Genomic DNA, 18506 nt, shown 5'->3' on the forward strand with positions numbered 1-18506 from the left:
TTTACAAGGAGATAGAAAGAGAAATTGTCAAGTTTATTTGGAAAGGGGACCTTGAATAAGCGAAGCACTTCTGAACAAAAATGGGAGGCACAGTGGTAGTAACCAAAACAGCATGGTGCTGGTACAATGACAGATATATCGGCCGATGGAACATAATTAAGAACCCAGGAATAGACTCACGTATCTATGGTCAACTAATATGCGACAAGGAAATCAAACCTATCAAGTAGGGAAATGACAACCTCTTCAACAAATGGTGCTGGCAAAACATGTACTGCTACCTACAGAAAGCTAAAACAGTATCCACATTTCACACCATTTCACACAAAAATCAACTCAAGGTGTAATTAAGTCGTAAGGCACTCAACCATTGGAAAGAAAACATAGCCAGGTTTCAAAGTAATTATTGTGATGATTTCTAGAATTGTTAGTTCTTCATATTAGGAAAGGATTTAAAATGTATTAATTTGCCAGTACTAAATTGAGAAGAGGACATGGTTAAACAAATGAAAAGTGACAACATATGCCAATAATTTAATGAAAAAAATATTCAAATATCACATGCTGATCTTTAAAGAAAAGGGAATGAGATAAATTGCTCTTCTTTCCCAGGAAGAAAATATTTGGATTCAAAGATACAACCGTAGTCCAGGGTTGCTTATGCAAGGGGCAAAATGTATAAATATAGCAGTAGCCCTAAGAAAGTTCAGGTCTTTTGACAAATTATTTCACATCTTGAATTTATACTAAAGTTATGTCTATAAATGTACCTCTGGATATATGTTGTTGTTGTTGTTATGTGCCATTGAGTTACTGGCAACTCATAACAACCCTATGTACAAGAGCCCTATACCCTCCTCTGTCCTGTGTCAGTCTTATTGTCTCTTACACTCCTGCCTCCATTACCCTAGTCACTGAATTAATCCATCTCATCAAGGGTCTCTTTTCTCTTGCACTGTCCCTCCACCTTCCCAAACACGATTTCCCTTTCCAAAGACTGTTCCCTCCTTATAACATGTCCAGAGTATGTCACATAAAGCTTTGGAATCCTTGCCTCCAAGGAGCAGCTTGGTTTCACCCTCTCTAGGATGAACCTGTTTGAGCTCCTAGCTGTCCACAGCTCAAAGGCATCAATTCTCCCTCTGTCATCCCTAGTAATTTTTCAGCTTTCTGATGCAGAGCAAGTAATGGTAAAGATCATGGCCTAAATCAGGTGAACCTTAGTCTGCAGACTGACATCATCACTCTTCAATACTTTAGAGAGGTCTCTGACAGCAGACTTTTCCAATGTCTTTTGTCTTTTAATTTCCTTGCTGCTTGTACCAAGAGTGTTGATTGTGGAGCCTATCAAACTAAAGCTGTTAACATTCTCAATCTCTTCATCATCTATCATGATGCTGCCAATCGGCACAGTGGTGAGAATCTTTGTCTTCTTGATATTGAGCTTCATATTAGAGGCTTCAGGCCTTGACCTTCTTCAGCATGTGCTTCAGGTCCTCAGTTTCAGCAAGCTGGGTTGTGTCATCTGCATGACACAGATTGTTGGTGAGTCTTCCTCCAATCCTGATGCCATATTTGTAGCCTTCTGAATAATGTGTTCTGCATATAGATTGAAAAGAGATAGGATACATCCCTGGCATACACCCTTCCCAGTTTTGAACCATGCAGTGTTTCCTTACTCTGTTCTGACGACTGCTTCCTGGTCCAAGTATAGGTTTTGCATAAGCACTATCAAATGATTTGGGATTCCTATTTTTCTCAGAGTTAGCCAAAGTTTGTTGTGATCCACACAGTCAAATGCCTTTGCATAGTCAATGAAATACATAAAGACATTCTCTGCTTTCAGCCAAGATCCATCTAACATTAGTTATAGTATCCCCTTTATGGCTTTATTAAAAGTAATTAAAACATCTATGAAAAGATTGGTTAAATAAATTTTATACAGTTCTATATTAGAATAGGAATCACATTATAAAATAATAAATAACTTCTAAAAAAGAAATTTTGAGTGAAAAAAAGGCAGCTAGAAACGAGCGTGTACAATGATTTCAACCCTACCCACATTGCTTATATGTGTGTTTGTTTACTTACATGCTCAGTTCTTTTTCTGTTTTCATATTTTTTAATAGTGTGCATATTCAGCATGTGTTGTGTGTTGTGTTGTGTACTGTAGAGTTGGAACCAACCTATAACTGACTCACCAGCGGGTCTTCAAAGGAAGTAAATTGGATGGGAGAAGATTGGCCATCTTTCTCCAGTGAAGCAGCTGGTAGATTTGAACCATGTACCTTTGCATTGGGAGTGCCATTTCTTACCACTTAGCACTAGATCTCTATGTTGTTGTTGCTGATTACCGTTGAGTTGAGTACGACTCATAGCGACTCTATGAACAAAAGACCTTTCTATAACAATCGTCATTTCTTCAGGTTCATAGAGTTTCTATAGGCATGTCCTACAATTGGGAGCTCCACCAAATACTGTCCACACTGGTAAACACATGGTATTTGATATCCCAGTGGAACAAAGTTCAGTATCAAGGCAAACCAAAATTACCTCAGTACTGCAAATTGACAAGGAGTGATGCACAAAGTAGAAGAATGGTCATCCAAAATATAGCAACACTAATCTCATTTGGCAGTTCCAGTTCAATACATAGTGACCCTATGAACAAACCATCTGAACTCTGTTCTATAATTAACATCATTTCTTTCTGTTTACGGAGTTTATAGGGTTTTTTAAATGATATTTTGTATCTTCTAGATTACATTTCATACTTACAGCTACTCATAGCGACCCTATGTACAACAACCTTAAACCCTGCTCTAGCCCTTGCCAATCATATTGACTCCAACATGCCTATCCCCAGTACCCCAGTAATTGAATCAATCCATTTTATAGAGGGTCTTCCTCTCCTGTGCTGTCCCTCCACCCCCCATCCCAAGCATGACATCCCTTTTCAAGGACTGATCCCACCTTGAAACATGTCCAAAGTATATCAGACGTAGGGTCCCTGTAAGTTGCAAGTGACTCAACGGCACATAACAAACAACAACAACACAGGTTATATCTACCTATCTAAATTCATTATGGTAAAACTAGGTGTAATATCAAAAACTGTGTGTATGTGTATGTACTATATATATAAATGTATCTGAACTAAGAAACAAATTCAAGCCTTAAATTCCAGTACTTAGGTATGCTATAGGTGAAATCTTTAATGATCCAGGAAACTTTTAAAAAAAGATGGAGAGAATACACAGAATCACTGTACCAGAAGGAATTAGCTGACACTGAAATATTTCAAGATGTACCATGTGATCAGAAGCCAATGACAATGAAGGAAAAAATTCAAGCTGCATTGCAGATATTGGCAAAAAATAAGGCTCAGGAATAGATGAGATATCAATTAAAATGTTTCAGATGACAGAAGCATCCTTGGACGTGCTCACCAATCTATGCTAGGAAATTTGGAGGACTATTACTGGGCTGTATTTATTTGTTCCCATTCCTGAAAAAGGTGATCCAACACAATGTAGAAATTATTGAACAATATAATTAATATCACATGCAAGGAAAATACTGCTGAAGAGCACTCAAATATGACTAGAACAGCACAAAGAGAACTGCCAAGCATTCAAACTGGATTTAGAAGAGACTATTGCACCAGAGATATCATTGCTATGTCAGTGGACCCTGGCTGAAATAGAAGAATACCAACTGAATGTTTATTTGTGCTTTATTGACTATGCAAAGGCATTTCACTGTGTATTTCATAACATATTTTGGCTAACAGAAAAATGAGAATTCCAGAACCCTTGACTGTGCTCATGTGAAACCTGTACCGAGACCAAGAGGCTGTTCTATGAACAGAGCAATGGAATACTGCATGGTTTAAAAGTAAGAAAAGTGTGTGTCAAACTTGTATCCTTTCTCCATATGTATTTAATGTATATGCTGAGCAAATTATGCACGAAGATGCACTCTATAAAGAAGAATGTGGCATCAAGACTGGAGAAAGCCTCATCAGTAACCTGCAATAGGCAGAAGACACAGTCTTGCTTTCTGAAAGTAAGGAGGGCTTGGAGCTCTTGCTGCAAAAAATCAAAGACTACAGTGTTCCATATGGATTGCATTACAACATAAAGAAAATAAAAACCACTGGATCTATAGGCAAAATCATGATACAGAGACATATTGAAACTACCAACAACTTCATCTTACTAATATATCCACAACCAATACCAGCAGTATATTGCTCTGTGAAAATCTGTAATCCAGGACCTCTTCAAATTATTGAGAAGTAGTGATGTCAGTTTGAAGACTAAGGTGCACCTGATTCAGGTCATGGTCTTTTCAGTCTCACTTGCTATGCATATGAGAGCTAGACAATGAGTAAGGATGACAGAAGTATGATGTCTTTGAACTGTGGTGTTGGATATACCATGGACTGCATAAAGAACAAACAGATAATGCTTTGGAGAAGATGCAGCCAGAGTGCTCCTTGGAGGCAAAGATGAACCTTTTTCTCACGTACTGTGGGCATGTTGCAGAATGACATCATGCTTATTAAAGTAGAGAGTGCCAAAAGAGAAAAGACCCTCAACCAGGTGAGTTGATGGTGATGGTGGCAATGGGCTTAAGGTGTCAGAGATTGTGAGGATGACATGAAATAAAACAGGGTGCAGATTGGTTGTTCAAAGGAGCTTTGTGACATGAACTTGACTCACTGGCAGTTAATAACAACAAATATGAAGGAAAAAATATAAATATATATAATTAATTAATTTATGGGAGCTTTGGTCGCCTAGTAGATAAATTACACTGCCAACCCCAAACATAGATGATTCAAATCTACCAGCTGCTCTGCAGGAAAAAAATAAACAGTCTCCTCCCATGTAATTTGTAGCCTCTGAAGGTGAGCTGTGGGTAGTGGGTCAATTCTGATTTGATGGCATATAACTAACTAACTAGCTAATTAACTAATCGATATTCCCATCACAGTGTAAGAATTAATATTTTAATCTTTGTTAAACCTTTATTTCAGATTATGACATTTCAGTGAAATGAGAATTAGTATCTTTTTTTTTTAATCACTTGTTTCAATTACTTGCACATATTATAGAAATTTTACCTCTAATTCATGGTGTTCAGCTCTCAGCATCTTAACCTGGCGGGAAGACCAAACTAGCTGTAAATCTTACCATTCAGACCACACTTGGTTATTGTATAATGGGAAAATTAAACGAGAATAAACCAACTGGAGCATTTGGGTGTTCTTGGAAGAATAAACACAAGCTGGAAGTCTTAGGTGGATAGTGCAAAGTACAGGAAGGCAATCAATCATGTAAACATTAAATGAAAAGTTGGTGAGGAAGCCATTGGAGTCTGTCAGGCGCTCCCTACAATAAATTGCTTATTCCATTTTCCCTTTCATTCAGTTTAGAAAGTGAATTCTGTAAAACTCCTCAGATCCCGAAGACTTTGTGAGATCTTATTCCTGTTTAAAGATACTGTTTGAATAGAATGAGTTCTAACTCATTGAATAGAGTTTTTGGTTTACATAAAGGGAAAACAAATAAATATGTCATCGTCTGTATTTCCTTGACTTTTTTCTTCTTCCTCAAACAGGAAACAGTTAAAGCAGCAATAATAGAAGAGCAGAAGCGAAGTGAAAAGGCTGTGGAAGAAGCAGTGAAGAAAACAAGAGACGAGTTGATAGAGTATGTAAAAGAACAGAAAAGGGTAAGTGGTACCTGAAGGATTTTAATATACATTTCCATGAATGCAGTAATGCTTCCATACAATACTATGATATTTTAAAATATTTTAAATGTTCTCTATCTCTAAATTTAGGAAGCTCCACGTGTGATTACTTTTCCAATATATTTATGTGTCCTAATAGTTACATCTCTCGTTAGCAATCTCATCTGTAACAAGAAACCAACTCAGAATAATTTCGTGCCAAATTTCACGAAATTATAATCAAGAAGCAGATAGACAATTTTGAATTGTCAGTTTTATCATAGGTTGTTAATTATTGCAGTATACTTTATGGAAATCTATTTATTTTCATATTTCTATAGTGAACTTTTAGTGTGTTACATATAAATATAATCATTGAAAGGTCAGTAATTTGAAACTACCAGTTCCTCTTAAAATTTAGAGTATTGGAAACCCAATGGAAGATCCCCAGGAAATCAACTAACCAACAGTATATTTGATTTGGTTTTCTTTCATTTTCTATATTTAACCCATTGTAGTTCTGATGGACTTCCTTATAGCTAAAAAATTGAGCCTCTTTTGTAATTCCATTTCAAAACCAAAATTCAGAATGAACCAGTCAGAATTCACTATGCTATTGAATCTGAACCTTTGCAAAGGAAATGACACTTCAGTATATTACAGCTTTATTAATGTGTATGTCTGACTAGTGGCTAAGGATAGTTAAAGCTTCAAGCTTCATTTGTTCATTTTTTCAACAGTTCTTTAATCTTCTTAAGTAACATATAAGGTAAGAAATACTTTGAGATGTTAAAAATTATTAATGCAAATATTTTTACATATCTTTGCATAATAAACATAATTAGTAGGAGATTGTCCATCCTTCCCCCCCCTGAGAAGCTGGTCTCTTGGAAGACTGAAGCACAACTTCTTGCCATTAGGCCACCATATCTAGCAACACACTAGCTGGATTTAGAAAAGGAAGTGGAGCAAGGCATATATATCAGATAGATTTTAGTTATGTCAGATAGATTTTAGCTGAAAGCAGAGAACACCAAATAGATATTTACTTGTGTACTTAGTATACAAATACATTCTACTGTGTGAACGATAACATATTATGGATAGTATTTAGAAGAATAAGAAGTCCAGAACACTTAATTTTCTCATGAAAAGCCTGTACATAGACTAATAAACAATTGGAAAGAACAAAGAATTTCACATGGTTTAAAATCAGAGAAGGTGTGTGTCAGGATTGTATCCTTTCACTATACCTGTTCATTCCGTTTTCTGAGAGAAGCTGATCTATATGAAGAATGTGGCATCTGGGTTGGAGGAAAAGTGAAACAATCTGCAATATACAGATGATACAATCTTGCTTGAAGAAAATGAAAACTTGCAGCACTTTTTGATGAAAGTTAAAGATTATACACTACTCTGTGAATTCTTTGGTGTTGGAGGAAAATACTGAATATCCCATGGACTGCTAAAAGAACAAATAGATATGTCTTGGAGAAGGTATAACCAGAGTGCTCCTTGTAGGCAAAGATGATAATGCTTCAACTCACATACTTTGGGCATGTTTCTAGGAGAGTCTAGCAGCATATGGATTACATGTCAACAACAACAAAAAAATTCCAAATTGGACAAATAAACAACATCATAATAAAGGCAGAAATGATTGAAGAATTTATTTTTACTAGAATTCTCAATTAATGACCATGGAAGCAGCAATCAGGAAATCAAGTATATATTACATTGTACAAATTTCTACCAAAAGTTACTGCTTTGCAAAAATATTGCTTTGAGAAATAAGGTGAACCTTACCCAAGCCATGATATATTCAGTTGCCTCATATGCCTGTGAGTGTAGGACAGTGGATAAGGAAGACTTAAGAAGAATTGAGACTTTGAATGGTGCTTTTGGGGAGAAATTGTATATGCCCTCAACTGTTAAAATAACAAATCTTGGAAGAAGTATAGACAGAGTTCTCTGGAAGCACTAATGATGAAATTTGAGGAGGGTCATGGGGGTGGGGGAAAGTAGGTGCTCAGCATAAAAAATTGACACAGTGGCTGCAGAGATTGTGGGGATAATGCATTATTGGGCCTTGTTTAATTCTCTTATAGAGAGAGCCTGTATGAGTTGGAGCCAACATAATGACACCCAACAACAACATATAGAAAAATATCTTTTCATTCAACTACTCAGGGAGCTGTGGTGGCCTAGTGGTGAGAAGCTAGGCTACAATCCTGAAGGCACATAGTTTGAGGCCATCAGCTGCTCTTGTGGGAGGATGAGAAGTCTCCTCCACCAGGACTGACTACCTCTGAAAACCCGCCCGTTGGTCAGCTCAGCTTCGCTATGGGTTCGTTCCGACTCGGTGGTACACAACAAGAACATTCTTGGGATATGGGAAATTTTTTGTAAAAGAATATTAGATTTATGTCACTTTCTCATCAAAGGAAGTTACATGTCAATAAGAAATATTCAGAATGACAGCAGGATATGTTTTCATAGGCATTGTGTAAGATAAATTTCCTGTTTAAGAGTCTTGTAGAAAAACTCTAACAAATGAAGTCTAATATGCATATTTTTGCAAGTCTTATTGCATGAGTCAGTAAGTTATCACATGTCAATGTTTTCATTAAAGAACAACAGAATCCTGACAACCATAAATTTACTTCTGTCAAAGTGTCACTTCTCTGTTTTCTTAAAACAGAGTGTAAAAGAAAATTTAGTATCTACCTTCTACAATTGTGAGTTGTATTGATGTATGTGATAGAATGGGGCAGCAGTAGTAAAAGCTAACTAAAATATGTACTGTTATTATAATTTTCACCATTACAGAAAATAAACAAACAGTAAAAGTCTTAAATTCCATTATTGTTGCCAATTAAAAATAATGCTTTTAAGATTTGTCTGGCATTCTAGTTATATGAAATTTGTAATATGAATTCTGAAGTTCATTCTACTCTTATTAGATTAAAAAGGATTAAAATCTATTTAATCAACATGATGTTGATTAAATGTAACACTTCTGCTTTGCAATTTAACATTTTTAAAAAGTAAATCTGTTGTCAAATACTTTTAGTGTCTCTATGTCTTTATCTCTCTGAACATAAAAGTGATACCAAAAGAAAATATCTAAAATAATATCAGCAACTAATTACTTGATCTTTTTTTGACGTTTTAAAGAAATTAAGATTCTGTATGCTTTTCTCTCCAAAAAAAGATGTCAGTCAGTGTTTCAAGTTAAATTTTATTAATATTATGCACTTTAGAAATTTTTCCCCAATGTAAGACATCTCAAGGCTGACAAAATACTTAGAAGAAACAACAAAAGTTTAACAAATTTATGATCTTGTCTGTTTCTAGAAGTCTTTAAGACAGTGCATCTCTGCTTCTTCCTTTGTAAGATGGATTTCTGTTTGCATCAAAGAACACTTTTCCAGGACAAAAATTTTCCTCTCTCCTTTCCAGCTCTTTTTTAGAAAATCTTTTTGAGATTTTCAACACTAGTTACCTCAAAGCAATATAGAGTTTAGTTACAGCTAAGCTTACATTCCAGTCCATGAGACAATCTTCTTCCCATCCTTAAGTTCCCTAATTTTTTTTTTCAAGGAAGAAGCCTAAATGTTCTTCAAGTTCATGTCTTTCTATATTTTTTTATTAAATTTTATTTGTGTGTGTGTGTGTGTACCATCACATCGGATCTGACAGACACAAAAGACTGTCCCTCCTTCTCCACCAGGGCATTTGGTGGAATCAAACCGTGTGCCTCTGGGATTGCAGTGCAGCTTCTTGCCACGAGGCCACCAGAGCTCCCATCTTTCTATATCTTTATATCATCTACCAGATGCACTGAAAGATTGAAATGAGGATTATTCTTTTTCTTCCATCCTTTCTGTAGTTTTTAATTTTATAAGACAAATAATAATGAAAAATTTAGACTGTGAGTGGCATCCACTTCCTAAACAACATGCCTCTGGAAACTCTATGAACTTTGATAAATGTCGATAGTTGTAGAGGGGCTTCAGGCCTCTCTACAGGACCTATAAGGGCCTTTGAGGGTCGCAATGAGTCATGCTTGACTCGAAGGCAATCAACAACAACAGTTTTCAGTTGGCTGATAATTTTTTCATATAGCTCAGAATGCAATAAAATCTGTTTTCCATAGAGATTCATGTTGCTTTTACTGTGTATTGAAATCTACACATTTTTAGTTAGCCATCTAATCTTGTTGACTATTAAAAGTTGTATTTATTTCAGTTGATTATTTCTGACAGTTTCTCAGAATTACTTTTTCCATTGGCATTTTCAATTCTATTATATAATTTCTTTAATCTCTGGAGATTTTAAATAATCATTGGCTTTATATGATATACACCATAAATTGTCTTGTATTAGGATACTCTATTATCATTATAGAGTTGTAAAAATACATGTGCCTGGCAAAAACATACTCCATCTGACTAAGTAGTACATTTGACTGTAAAAAAGAAAAATAGAATGCCAGCTTATAATTTTTATTTAATAAATTTTATAATATGCTAGAAATTTAAGGCATTTTATAAATTACATATAAGGCTCAGTTTACTAAAATATTGGTTAATAAGTAGTATTTGTAATTACATATAGCATGTGTTTATTAGCCACATTCCTGATACATTTTCATTTGTAGGACAAATTTAGTCGTTACTTTCTAGTCATTACTATTATCATCAACTTTTTATGTAAAAGGAAACTATTGAATAACTACATCATAACATGATACCTAAACCCATTGCCATGGAATCAGTTCCAACTCCTAGCAACCCTGTAAGACAGAATAAACTTACCCAGCATTTCCAAAAGTGTACATCTTTACTGAAGCTTACTGCTGACTTCATCTTCCTCCCACACAGCAGATCATGGGCTTTTTGCATAGCAGCTGATTACTTTTACAACTGTACCACCACAATACCTGGTTTAGTTTCATTTAAGACCATCCAACAAATATTTTTCCAGAGATAAATATTACACTATTAAAAAAAAGTATTCTAAACCATCAACCTTTTTGTTAATCTTGAGGGAGAAAAACATTACATTGCAAAGTTAATGTTTTACTGCCTTACTTCTTATAGGTTTTTCTATATTTCTTAAACAAACAAAAATATTGCTGGTGCATAAAGTTTCACTCATAATCACCCCATGTGTTACAGAATGGAACTGCTGCTCAAAGAGTTTTCTTGACTGCAATCATTATGCAAGAACTTACCAGGTCTTGCTTACACAGGACTGTAAATGGGTTCCAACCTTCAGTTTTTTAGATTCTTAGCTTAGAGCCAACTGTCGATTCTATTTATCTATTAACAGATATTGTCTAATTTGTTTTTTAATGAATTTAGAAATTTAACACCAATATAATTTAAATTATAGAAAAGGAAAAAAATCAGGAAAATATAAAGATTAAAATTTTGTTCAAGTTTGTTGTGTTTGAGAATTACCTGTTAAGAGCTATCTTCTTGGTTTCAACTCCTAGTGACTCTTTGTACAACAGAATGAAGCTCTATCTGATCCTATATTATCCTTACAATCTCTACTGTGCTTTTTTAAAGCCCATTGTTCCAGTCAGTTTGTCACTCCATCTCTTTAAGGGTTAGTCTGAGGACCATAGTTCTTTTCTGCTATACTATATTAAAATTAAAATTTTAGTTTCCAGCTCTGAAAATTCTACATAAATGACTATGAACTACAAGTTATTTGTCAGATCGTCAGCCTTTTGCCTGGTGTTTTTTTGTGTTTTTTTTTAAATAAAGTTTTATCAGAAAACAACCATACCCATTCACGCATGTATTGTCAGTGACTGCTGTTTTTGCTATCGTTTATAGTAATTGAGAGAGATTGTTGGGCTCTCATAGCCTAAAATAATTATCACTGACCCTAGTAGAAAATAATTGTCTACTTTTTTTGTTAACAAGATAATCTTGTAAGGAACATATCTTCCTATTAGCCTTACACTTTTTTTTTAAAATCCTAACTCCTTGATGTCAGACAATTAAAATCCTTGGGTGCTGCTCTGGAAATTTTTTGTCTTAACATTAATTGCCAGACAAGGTTTTATAATATGTTATGGCCGAATAGCACCATACACTTTAGTTTTGACTAAAAGAGATGGTAGAAAAAAGGGATGGGAAAGACCACATCCTTTGACACTTCCCTAGGGAGGAAGAATTTGCGGTTTGTAATGACCTATGGCCCTTGGATTAGAATGAAGTGTTCCAACCCATCCCACAAGTTAAGACTTACACATGAGCTTGCTCTGAGGGAGGAAGTGTGAATAACATTCAGCGAGCAACAACTACTCACAGCCAACCAGTGATTCCTAAAAAATAAAATCTCGTCCAAATGTAATAAAAGACTATTTTTTTTTCCTCTTAAGAGCTAGAATTATGGCCTGTGTTTTCTAAATCACCTCCAGGAAAATAACCTTCACTTTAGAGGATCATTTTAATTTAGATCTTCAGGGCAGAATAAGAAGCAATTATCTTCACTTCAAAGGTTTTGTGGTCAAGTCATTGTCAGACTCTCTTCATTATAAAAGGGCTCTTTTAATCCAATTTAGCTGCAATACTCTTGGAGATTTTAAGCTTGGGCTTTATTTTTAGTTCCTGATCAGTCCTATTTGAATCAAATATGATATCAAGACAAATCATTACCTAGCACTTTTTCATTCTTTCCTTTCTTAGTAATTTGGAAATGGGACTATTTGATCTGTAATGCCTCCTTTTGTTCTAGTAGTCTCTTATGTCAGTGAGTAACATTTTCTTTGACAATGGATGAATCTCTTGAGAAAACATTTCTTAATATAAATACATTTCATTGTAGTTTACTCATTAATTTTGAGACTTGCTATGTGTTTAAAAAAAAGAAAAATAGTATTTCTTTGGGTTTTCCTACCTTCCTTTTCCATTTACTTCCATTTATCTTTTACAATGATCAAGCTATGAGTCATTTCAACTTAATTACAGTGAATTGAGTTGGGTTCCTATAAGGCCATGATTATGAATGTCCCAAATGTCTAACTTCTCCAAATGCTATTACCACTCCATCATCTCGGACATCAGTTATTCTTACCTCTTCCATCTATGACCTTGTATTCTGTCATTCGTTGCAAGATCGCACAGAAATTCAAAAACCCTCAGGGATATGGCTCACATAGTTTTACATGGTGTAGGCTGATGTGCATGGTTGTAGAGGCTGATTAATTCCTTTCTAAGGAATAGCCTTTCCTAGCAACGTGCTTTTGAGCATATATTGATATCTTTGAGTTGTGTTAGATAAAAGCATTGAACATCCCATGGATTTCCATAAGAACAAATAGACATTTCCTGGAGAGAGTGCAGCCATAATGCTCTTTGGAGGAAAAGATGATGAGGCTTCACCACACACACTTTGGACATATTACTATGAGGAGAGGGGCTTGAGGCTCAGAAAGGTGCAGGGTCAGCGAAGGATAGGAAAACCCTCGACCAGGTAGATTGACACGATGACTGCCACAATGGGCTCTACTGTGTCAAGAAGTGAGGGTGACACAGGATAGGACAGGGTCCAGATCTGTTGTTCATAGTGTCATTATGGGTCCTACTTGACTTGGTGATACCTAATAACATTAACAATAAGCAACATGTCCAAAATATGTGAGATGAAGTTTCACCATCCTTGCCTCAAAGGAGTACACTGAGAGCACTTTTCCCAAGACATAGTTTGTTCTTTTGATTATTCATGAGCTATTCAATGCTTTTTTCCAAAACGAAGCTCAAAGACATCAGTTCTTCTGTCATGCTTATTCATTGTTCAACTCTCAGCCGCATAGCAAGTCATTTAAAAGACCATGACCTGAATAAGTCATACATTACACCATTGCTCCTCAATAATTTGTAGAAGTCTCTGACTGCAGACTTTCCCAGTACAATATATCTCCTGATTGCTGATACAAAGGATATTGAGTGTGGATCCACATAAGACGAAATTGTTCACAATTTCAGCCTTTCTCCATCTATAATGATGTTCCATAAAGATTACAGCCTTGGTAACTACTGGTATTTTTTTAAGAAAACAACCAAATTCACAACAGTAAAATAGATTTTGACTCAAGAGTAAACTGTCTTTGGACTTTTAGTACTGTAAATCTTTGTGAGAGGAGACATGCTCATCTTTCTCTTGACCAATGATCAGTAACTGGTGGGTTTAAGCAGCCATTTTCTATGTGTTAGCAACTACTGGACAAGCAACAGGTTTGATTCTTTTGTTTGGGTTTGGGGCAGAGGCCAGACTCTCATGATGTTGATTAGAGCGTAACACATTTACTGCCTGTTTTTTTTCAGTTGTACATCAATTTTCTATACCAAAGGCAATCTAATGTATTCCTCACAAACTAATACAATCATCATAAATATACCTTACAAATTTATAAAATGGGTTTCTTAGAAGAATAAAAAAATTAACATATAAAAATTCTTATACCATCTAGGGGATTATTTTTAATATTTTTTTCATTGTTGACATTTTCTTTCCCCTCCCTTCATTCCTCCTACCTCAAGCCTTCAAGAAGAACAACCTTTTTCCAGATTATTACCATGTATTTTCTATATTTGATACTTAGGATATTGCAGAACTAGATTGGCTTGGTTCATGAAGTTCAGATATTTTAGGGGAAATAGCCATAAAAATATTTAAAAAATCATTTATCATATTGGTTTATCCTTTAACTACCCTTAGAATGTAAGTAAATAAATGCCTATATTTATTTACATTTCTATATAATTTATATATAGAAATATATATACATACATACATACATAATTTCATGTGATTTACTGCTTCTGAAATAACTCACTGGAGGATTAATATGTATATATATCCTTACTGTTCCATATCTTCATGGATACTGATTGCCATCTTTCTTCCGTGAAGCAGCATCTGTTGGATTCAGATGCCTTTGGGTTAACAACTCCTTACCACTAGGACCCTAGAGCTCCAGATGTGTATGTGTCTAAACTTGTGTGTATGTGTAAATAAAACTCATTGCCATCTGGTTGGAACTGACTCATAACTGACCTTCTAGGGGGTATTCATAAGCTTTAAATGGCAGGGGAGAATCATTTCATAACTCACCTTCCATTGCCTTTCTTAAGCTGTAAACCATACATGACTTATTAGATTGCCTGCCTTGCTTATATGGAGTGGCTGACTGATGGATTCAAACCTCTAGAGAGACAGCATTTTGGTGTTAGCAATACACCCCTCTCACACTTGGCCATCAGAACTCCCTGCACACCCACACCCACACACATGTATACCTGTTTACATGTGCACATAAATGAATAAATATATATATATATATATAGAGAGAGAGAGAGAGAGAGAGAGAGAGAGAGAGAGAGAGAGAGAGAGAGAGAGAGAGGGAGAGAAGGGGGGAGGACTTCATTTGTTCATTATTTATTAAGGGTCCACAAATGCCTTCAGTATGGGGCTTTGGTAGTCTGTTCTCTCGGGAGTTGTGCCGCTAACCCAAAGGCTGTGCTTCTCCGGCCATTCCAGTCTACCAGTGGCCCCAAGAACAAAAAGATCAGCTGTCTCCTCCCATGTGCTTTATAGTCTCTGAAACCCAATGGAGCCTCAGCTAGGAGTTGCTTCTAACTCATTGGCATTTAAGTTGTTTGCTCTTAGTTTTGTTTTATGTGGCTTCGGTCACAGTTGTTAAATTGTTTAGAAGGAAAGGAAAAATAAAGGTATTTCAAATTACCATCACTGTGATAGATGATTGATAGATAGATAGATAGATAGATAGATAGATAGATAGATAGATAGATAGATAATTTCAACACCGTATATATCTATGCCCATCTCTCATCCATCTTGGGCTGTTTACTGAGAAACATCAGTGTGTTACTTTTCATTTATTAACTGAATAACAAACAAAATGTTGTTAACATTTAGCACTTAGACTTAGCATTGAGCTTGAAGCACAATTATAATCAAGATGACCAATAGAACAAACTTGCATCCTAGTATTAGTAATTAGGATATATATTTGTTCAGCGTTGAAAATTTAGAAGTATTTTTTACATATCATTTACTCTTACAATAATATCTATTATTACTATTTTTATTTTTTTAATTTTTCAAACCAGAAAATAAAAAATGATAGCAATTTTGCCACCTCCAAGGCTGTTGTTGTTGTTGTTATGTCCCATCAAATCGACTGTCACTCATAGCAACCCGACTGTGTACAACAGTTCTGCACCCTGCGCTATCCTGAGCTAACCTTATTGTCTCTGACACGCCTGCTTCTATTACCCCAGGCACTGAGTCAATCCATCTCATCCAGGGTCTTCCACTCTTGCACTATCCTCAATCCTCCCAAGCATGATGACCCTCCCCAAGGACTGGTCTCTCCTGGCAACATGCCAAAAATATGTCAAATGAAGTTTCAGAATCCTTGCTTCCATGGAGCAGCCAGCCTGGCTTCATCCTCTCTACGGCATACCTGTTTGTTCACTTAGCAGTTCTTTCAGTACTCTTCTCCAGCACCACAACGCAAAGGTGTTGATTCTTCTATCCTCCTGAGTCATGGTGCTGGATCAGGCGCACCTTAGTCTCTAGACTGACATCATTATTTTTCACTACTCTGGAGAGGTCCCTGACAGCGGATTTTCCCAATGAAATTTGTCTTTGATTTAATCACTGCTGGTACCAAGAGTGTTGAATGTAGAGCCAAGCAAACTAAAACTGTTAACAATTGCAATCTCTTCACTCTGTGCCATGATGGTACCAACTGATCCAGTGGTGAAATCTTTGTTTTCTTGATGTTGAGCTTCAATCCATATTGAAGGCTGCGGTCCTTGGCCTTCTGCACCAAATACCTCAGTTTCTCCTCAGTTTTGGCAAGCAGGTTGTGTCATCTATATAACACAGATGAGTCTTCCTCCGATCCTGATTCCACAATCCTCCTCATAAAGCTCAGCCTCCCAGATAACATTTTCCACATATAGATTGAAAAAGTATGTGTGCCTAGTGTATCCATTTCCTAATTTTGAACCAGGTAGTATTTCCTTGCTCTGTTCTGACAACTGCCTCACAGTATAGGTACAGGTTTCTCATAAGCACAATCAAGTTCTGGAATTCTCATTCTTCTCAGAGTTAGCCACACTTTGTTTTGAGCTATATGATAAAATGTTTTTACATAGTCAGTGAGCGACAGAAGAATAGTCAGTCTCCAATTTACTGCCTCTGAAAACCCACTGGAGGATCAGGTATGAGTCCGTTCCAATTCAATGACCCACAACAACAACATAATTAATGTTAGAGAATTCTGCTGGCCTAGTCCAGTAGCTGCACTCCTAACTCAAAGGCCACGTCTCATGCAGTTCAAATTCACACTCAGCTAGCAGAAGAAAAATGTACAATCTCTTCCCATTTTATTTACAGCCTCAGAAACCTGCTCTGAGGAATCAGTTCTTATTTGAGGGAAGTAAAAGTTGGTTTGTTTTGTTCTGTGTTGTGTTATTCTTATTGTTCGTGACAAGCACTGTCTCACATGATCATGTACTTTACAGGATAGGAAAAAAGAGAGTAATATTAGATAACTGCTCCAGACCAATAAAAAAGACAAAATATTTTACTTTAACCCAGTCTAACTGAACACAACATAGATTGTGGGATAGCCCTCATTAACATCTTAAGACTCTGTAGAAGATACAATTTTTACTCTTTCTTTACATTCTTTAATTCATCAGTGCCTCTTTAAACAGGTATTAAATATTCATTATACCTCTACAAGTGCCATCTTTATTTGTAGATTTTTAGTATATAAGACTAGGTCTGTTGGAAAGAAAAGGAGAAAGATGCAGACAGCATACATTCACATATCCCTTATTTGGGAAATTGCTTGAAATTTTTTATTTTGTACTTAAAACAGTTGTTGTTGGAAACTAAGGTGCGCCTGATACAGGGCATGGTCTTCTGACATCCATTTCAATTTTTTAATTTCTCCTCTGTTTTTGTAATGACCCATTGCTTTCTTCGTAGATGGTATCATGGTATCCTTGATACATCTCATAACAGCTCTGATCTTCAATCACTGGTGTTCAGTGCCTCAAACCTATTCTTAAGTTGATCTTGAAATTCAGATGGAACTGATTCAAGATCATATCTTGGTTCAAGACTATTAAGAGTTTTAATTAGATAATAACAGATCTATTGTTTTCATAAAGTCCCTGGTCTACTGGAAAAAGAAAGGAAAAAAAAAACCTAACAGAAAACACCACGCTGCTGAATTGATTGAACTCCTAGTGACCCAGTAGGGCAGAGTAGAACTGCCAATAGGGTTTCCAAGGCTTTGAAAACTTTGCAGAATGTTTTGGCAATCTTTACTGAAACAGACTGTCACATCTTTTCTTCTGTAGAGTTGCTGATTGGGTTTAAGCCACGGACCTTTTAATTAATTGCCAAGTACTCTAATCTCTGTGCCACAGGGCTCCTTATTACCATTGTTGTTGTTATATACTACTGAGTTAGAACTGACCCTCTAGCAGGTTTTCAGGGGCAGTAAATCATGAGAGGAAAGATTGCCTGTCTTTCTCCCACAGAGCAGCTGGTGGATCCAAGCTGTGTGCCTTTGGGTGGACAGCGCAACTCCTTACCACCAAGCCACCAGTGCTGCCTCTTAAACGTGCTATGTCCCAGCTCCCCTTATGACCATAGTAAGTGGTAAAAAGGTTGAAGTTTTAAAATTTGAT

At 36.0% G+C, this 18506-nt stretch overlaps 1 protein-coding gene across 2 annotated transcripts in view; it reads left to right on the top strand.

Moving 5' to 3' along the window:
• Positions 1–18506, top strand: part of CCDC91 (coiled-coil domain containing 91) — a 392671-nt gene that overhangs the window by 316547 nt on the left and 57618 nt on the right. For both annotated transcript variants that reach the window (XM_006895069.1, XM_006895070.1), the window contains one exon: positions 5629–5742. In XM_006895069.1, the coding sequence (XP_006895131.1) occupies positions 5629–5742 (114 nt within the window). The remainder of the gene's footprint in view (positions 1–5628; positions 5743–18506) is intronic.

This window comes from Elephantulus edwardii, unplaced genomic scaffold (genome assembly GCF_000299155.1).
Source record: "Elephantulus edwardii isolate Elephantulus edwardi_28Jun2011 unplaced genomic scaffold, EleEdw1.0 scaffold00157, whole genome shotgun sequence".
In the NCBI taxonomy this organism is placed as follows: Eukaryota; Metazoa; Chordata; class Mammalia; order Macroscelidea; family Macroscelididae; genus Elephantulus; species Elephantulus edwardii.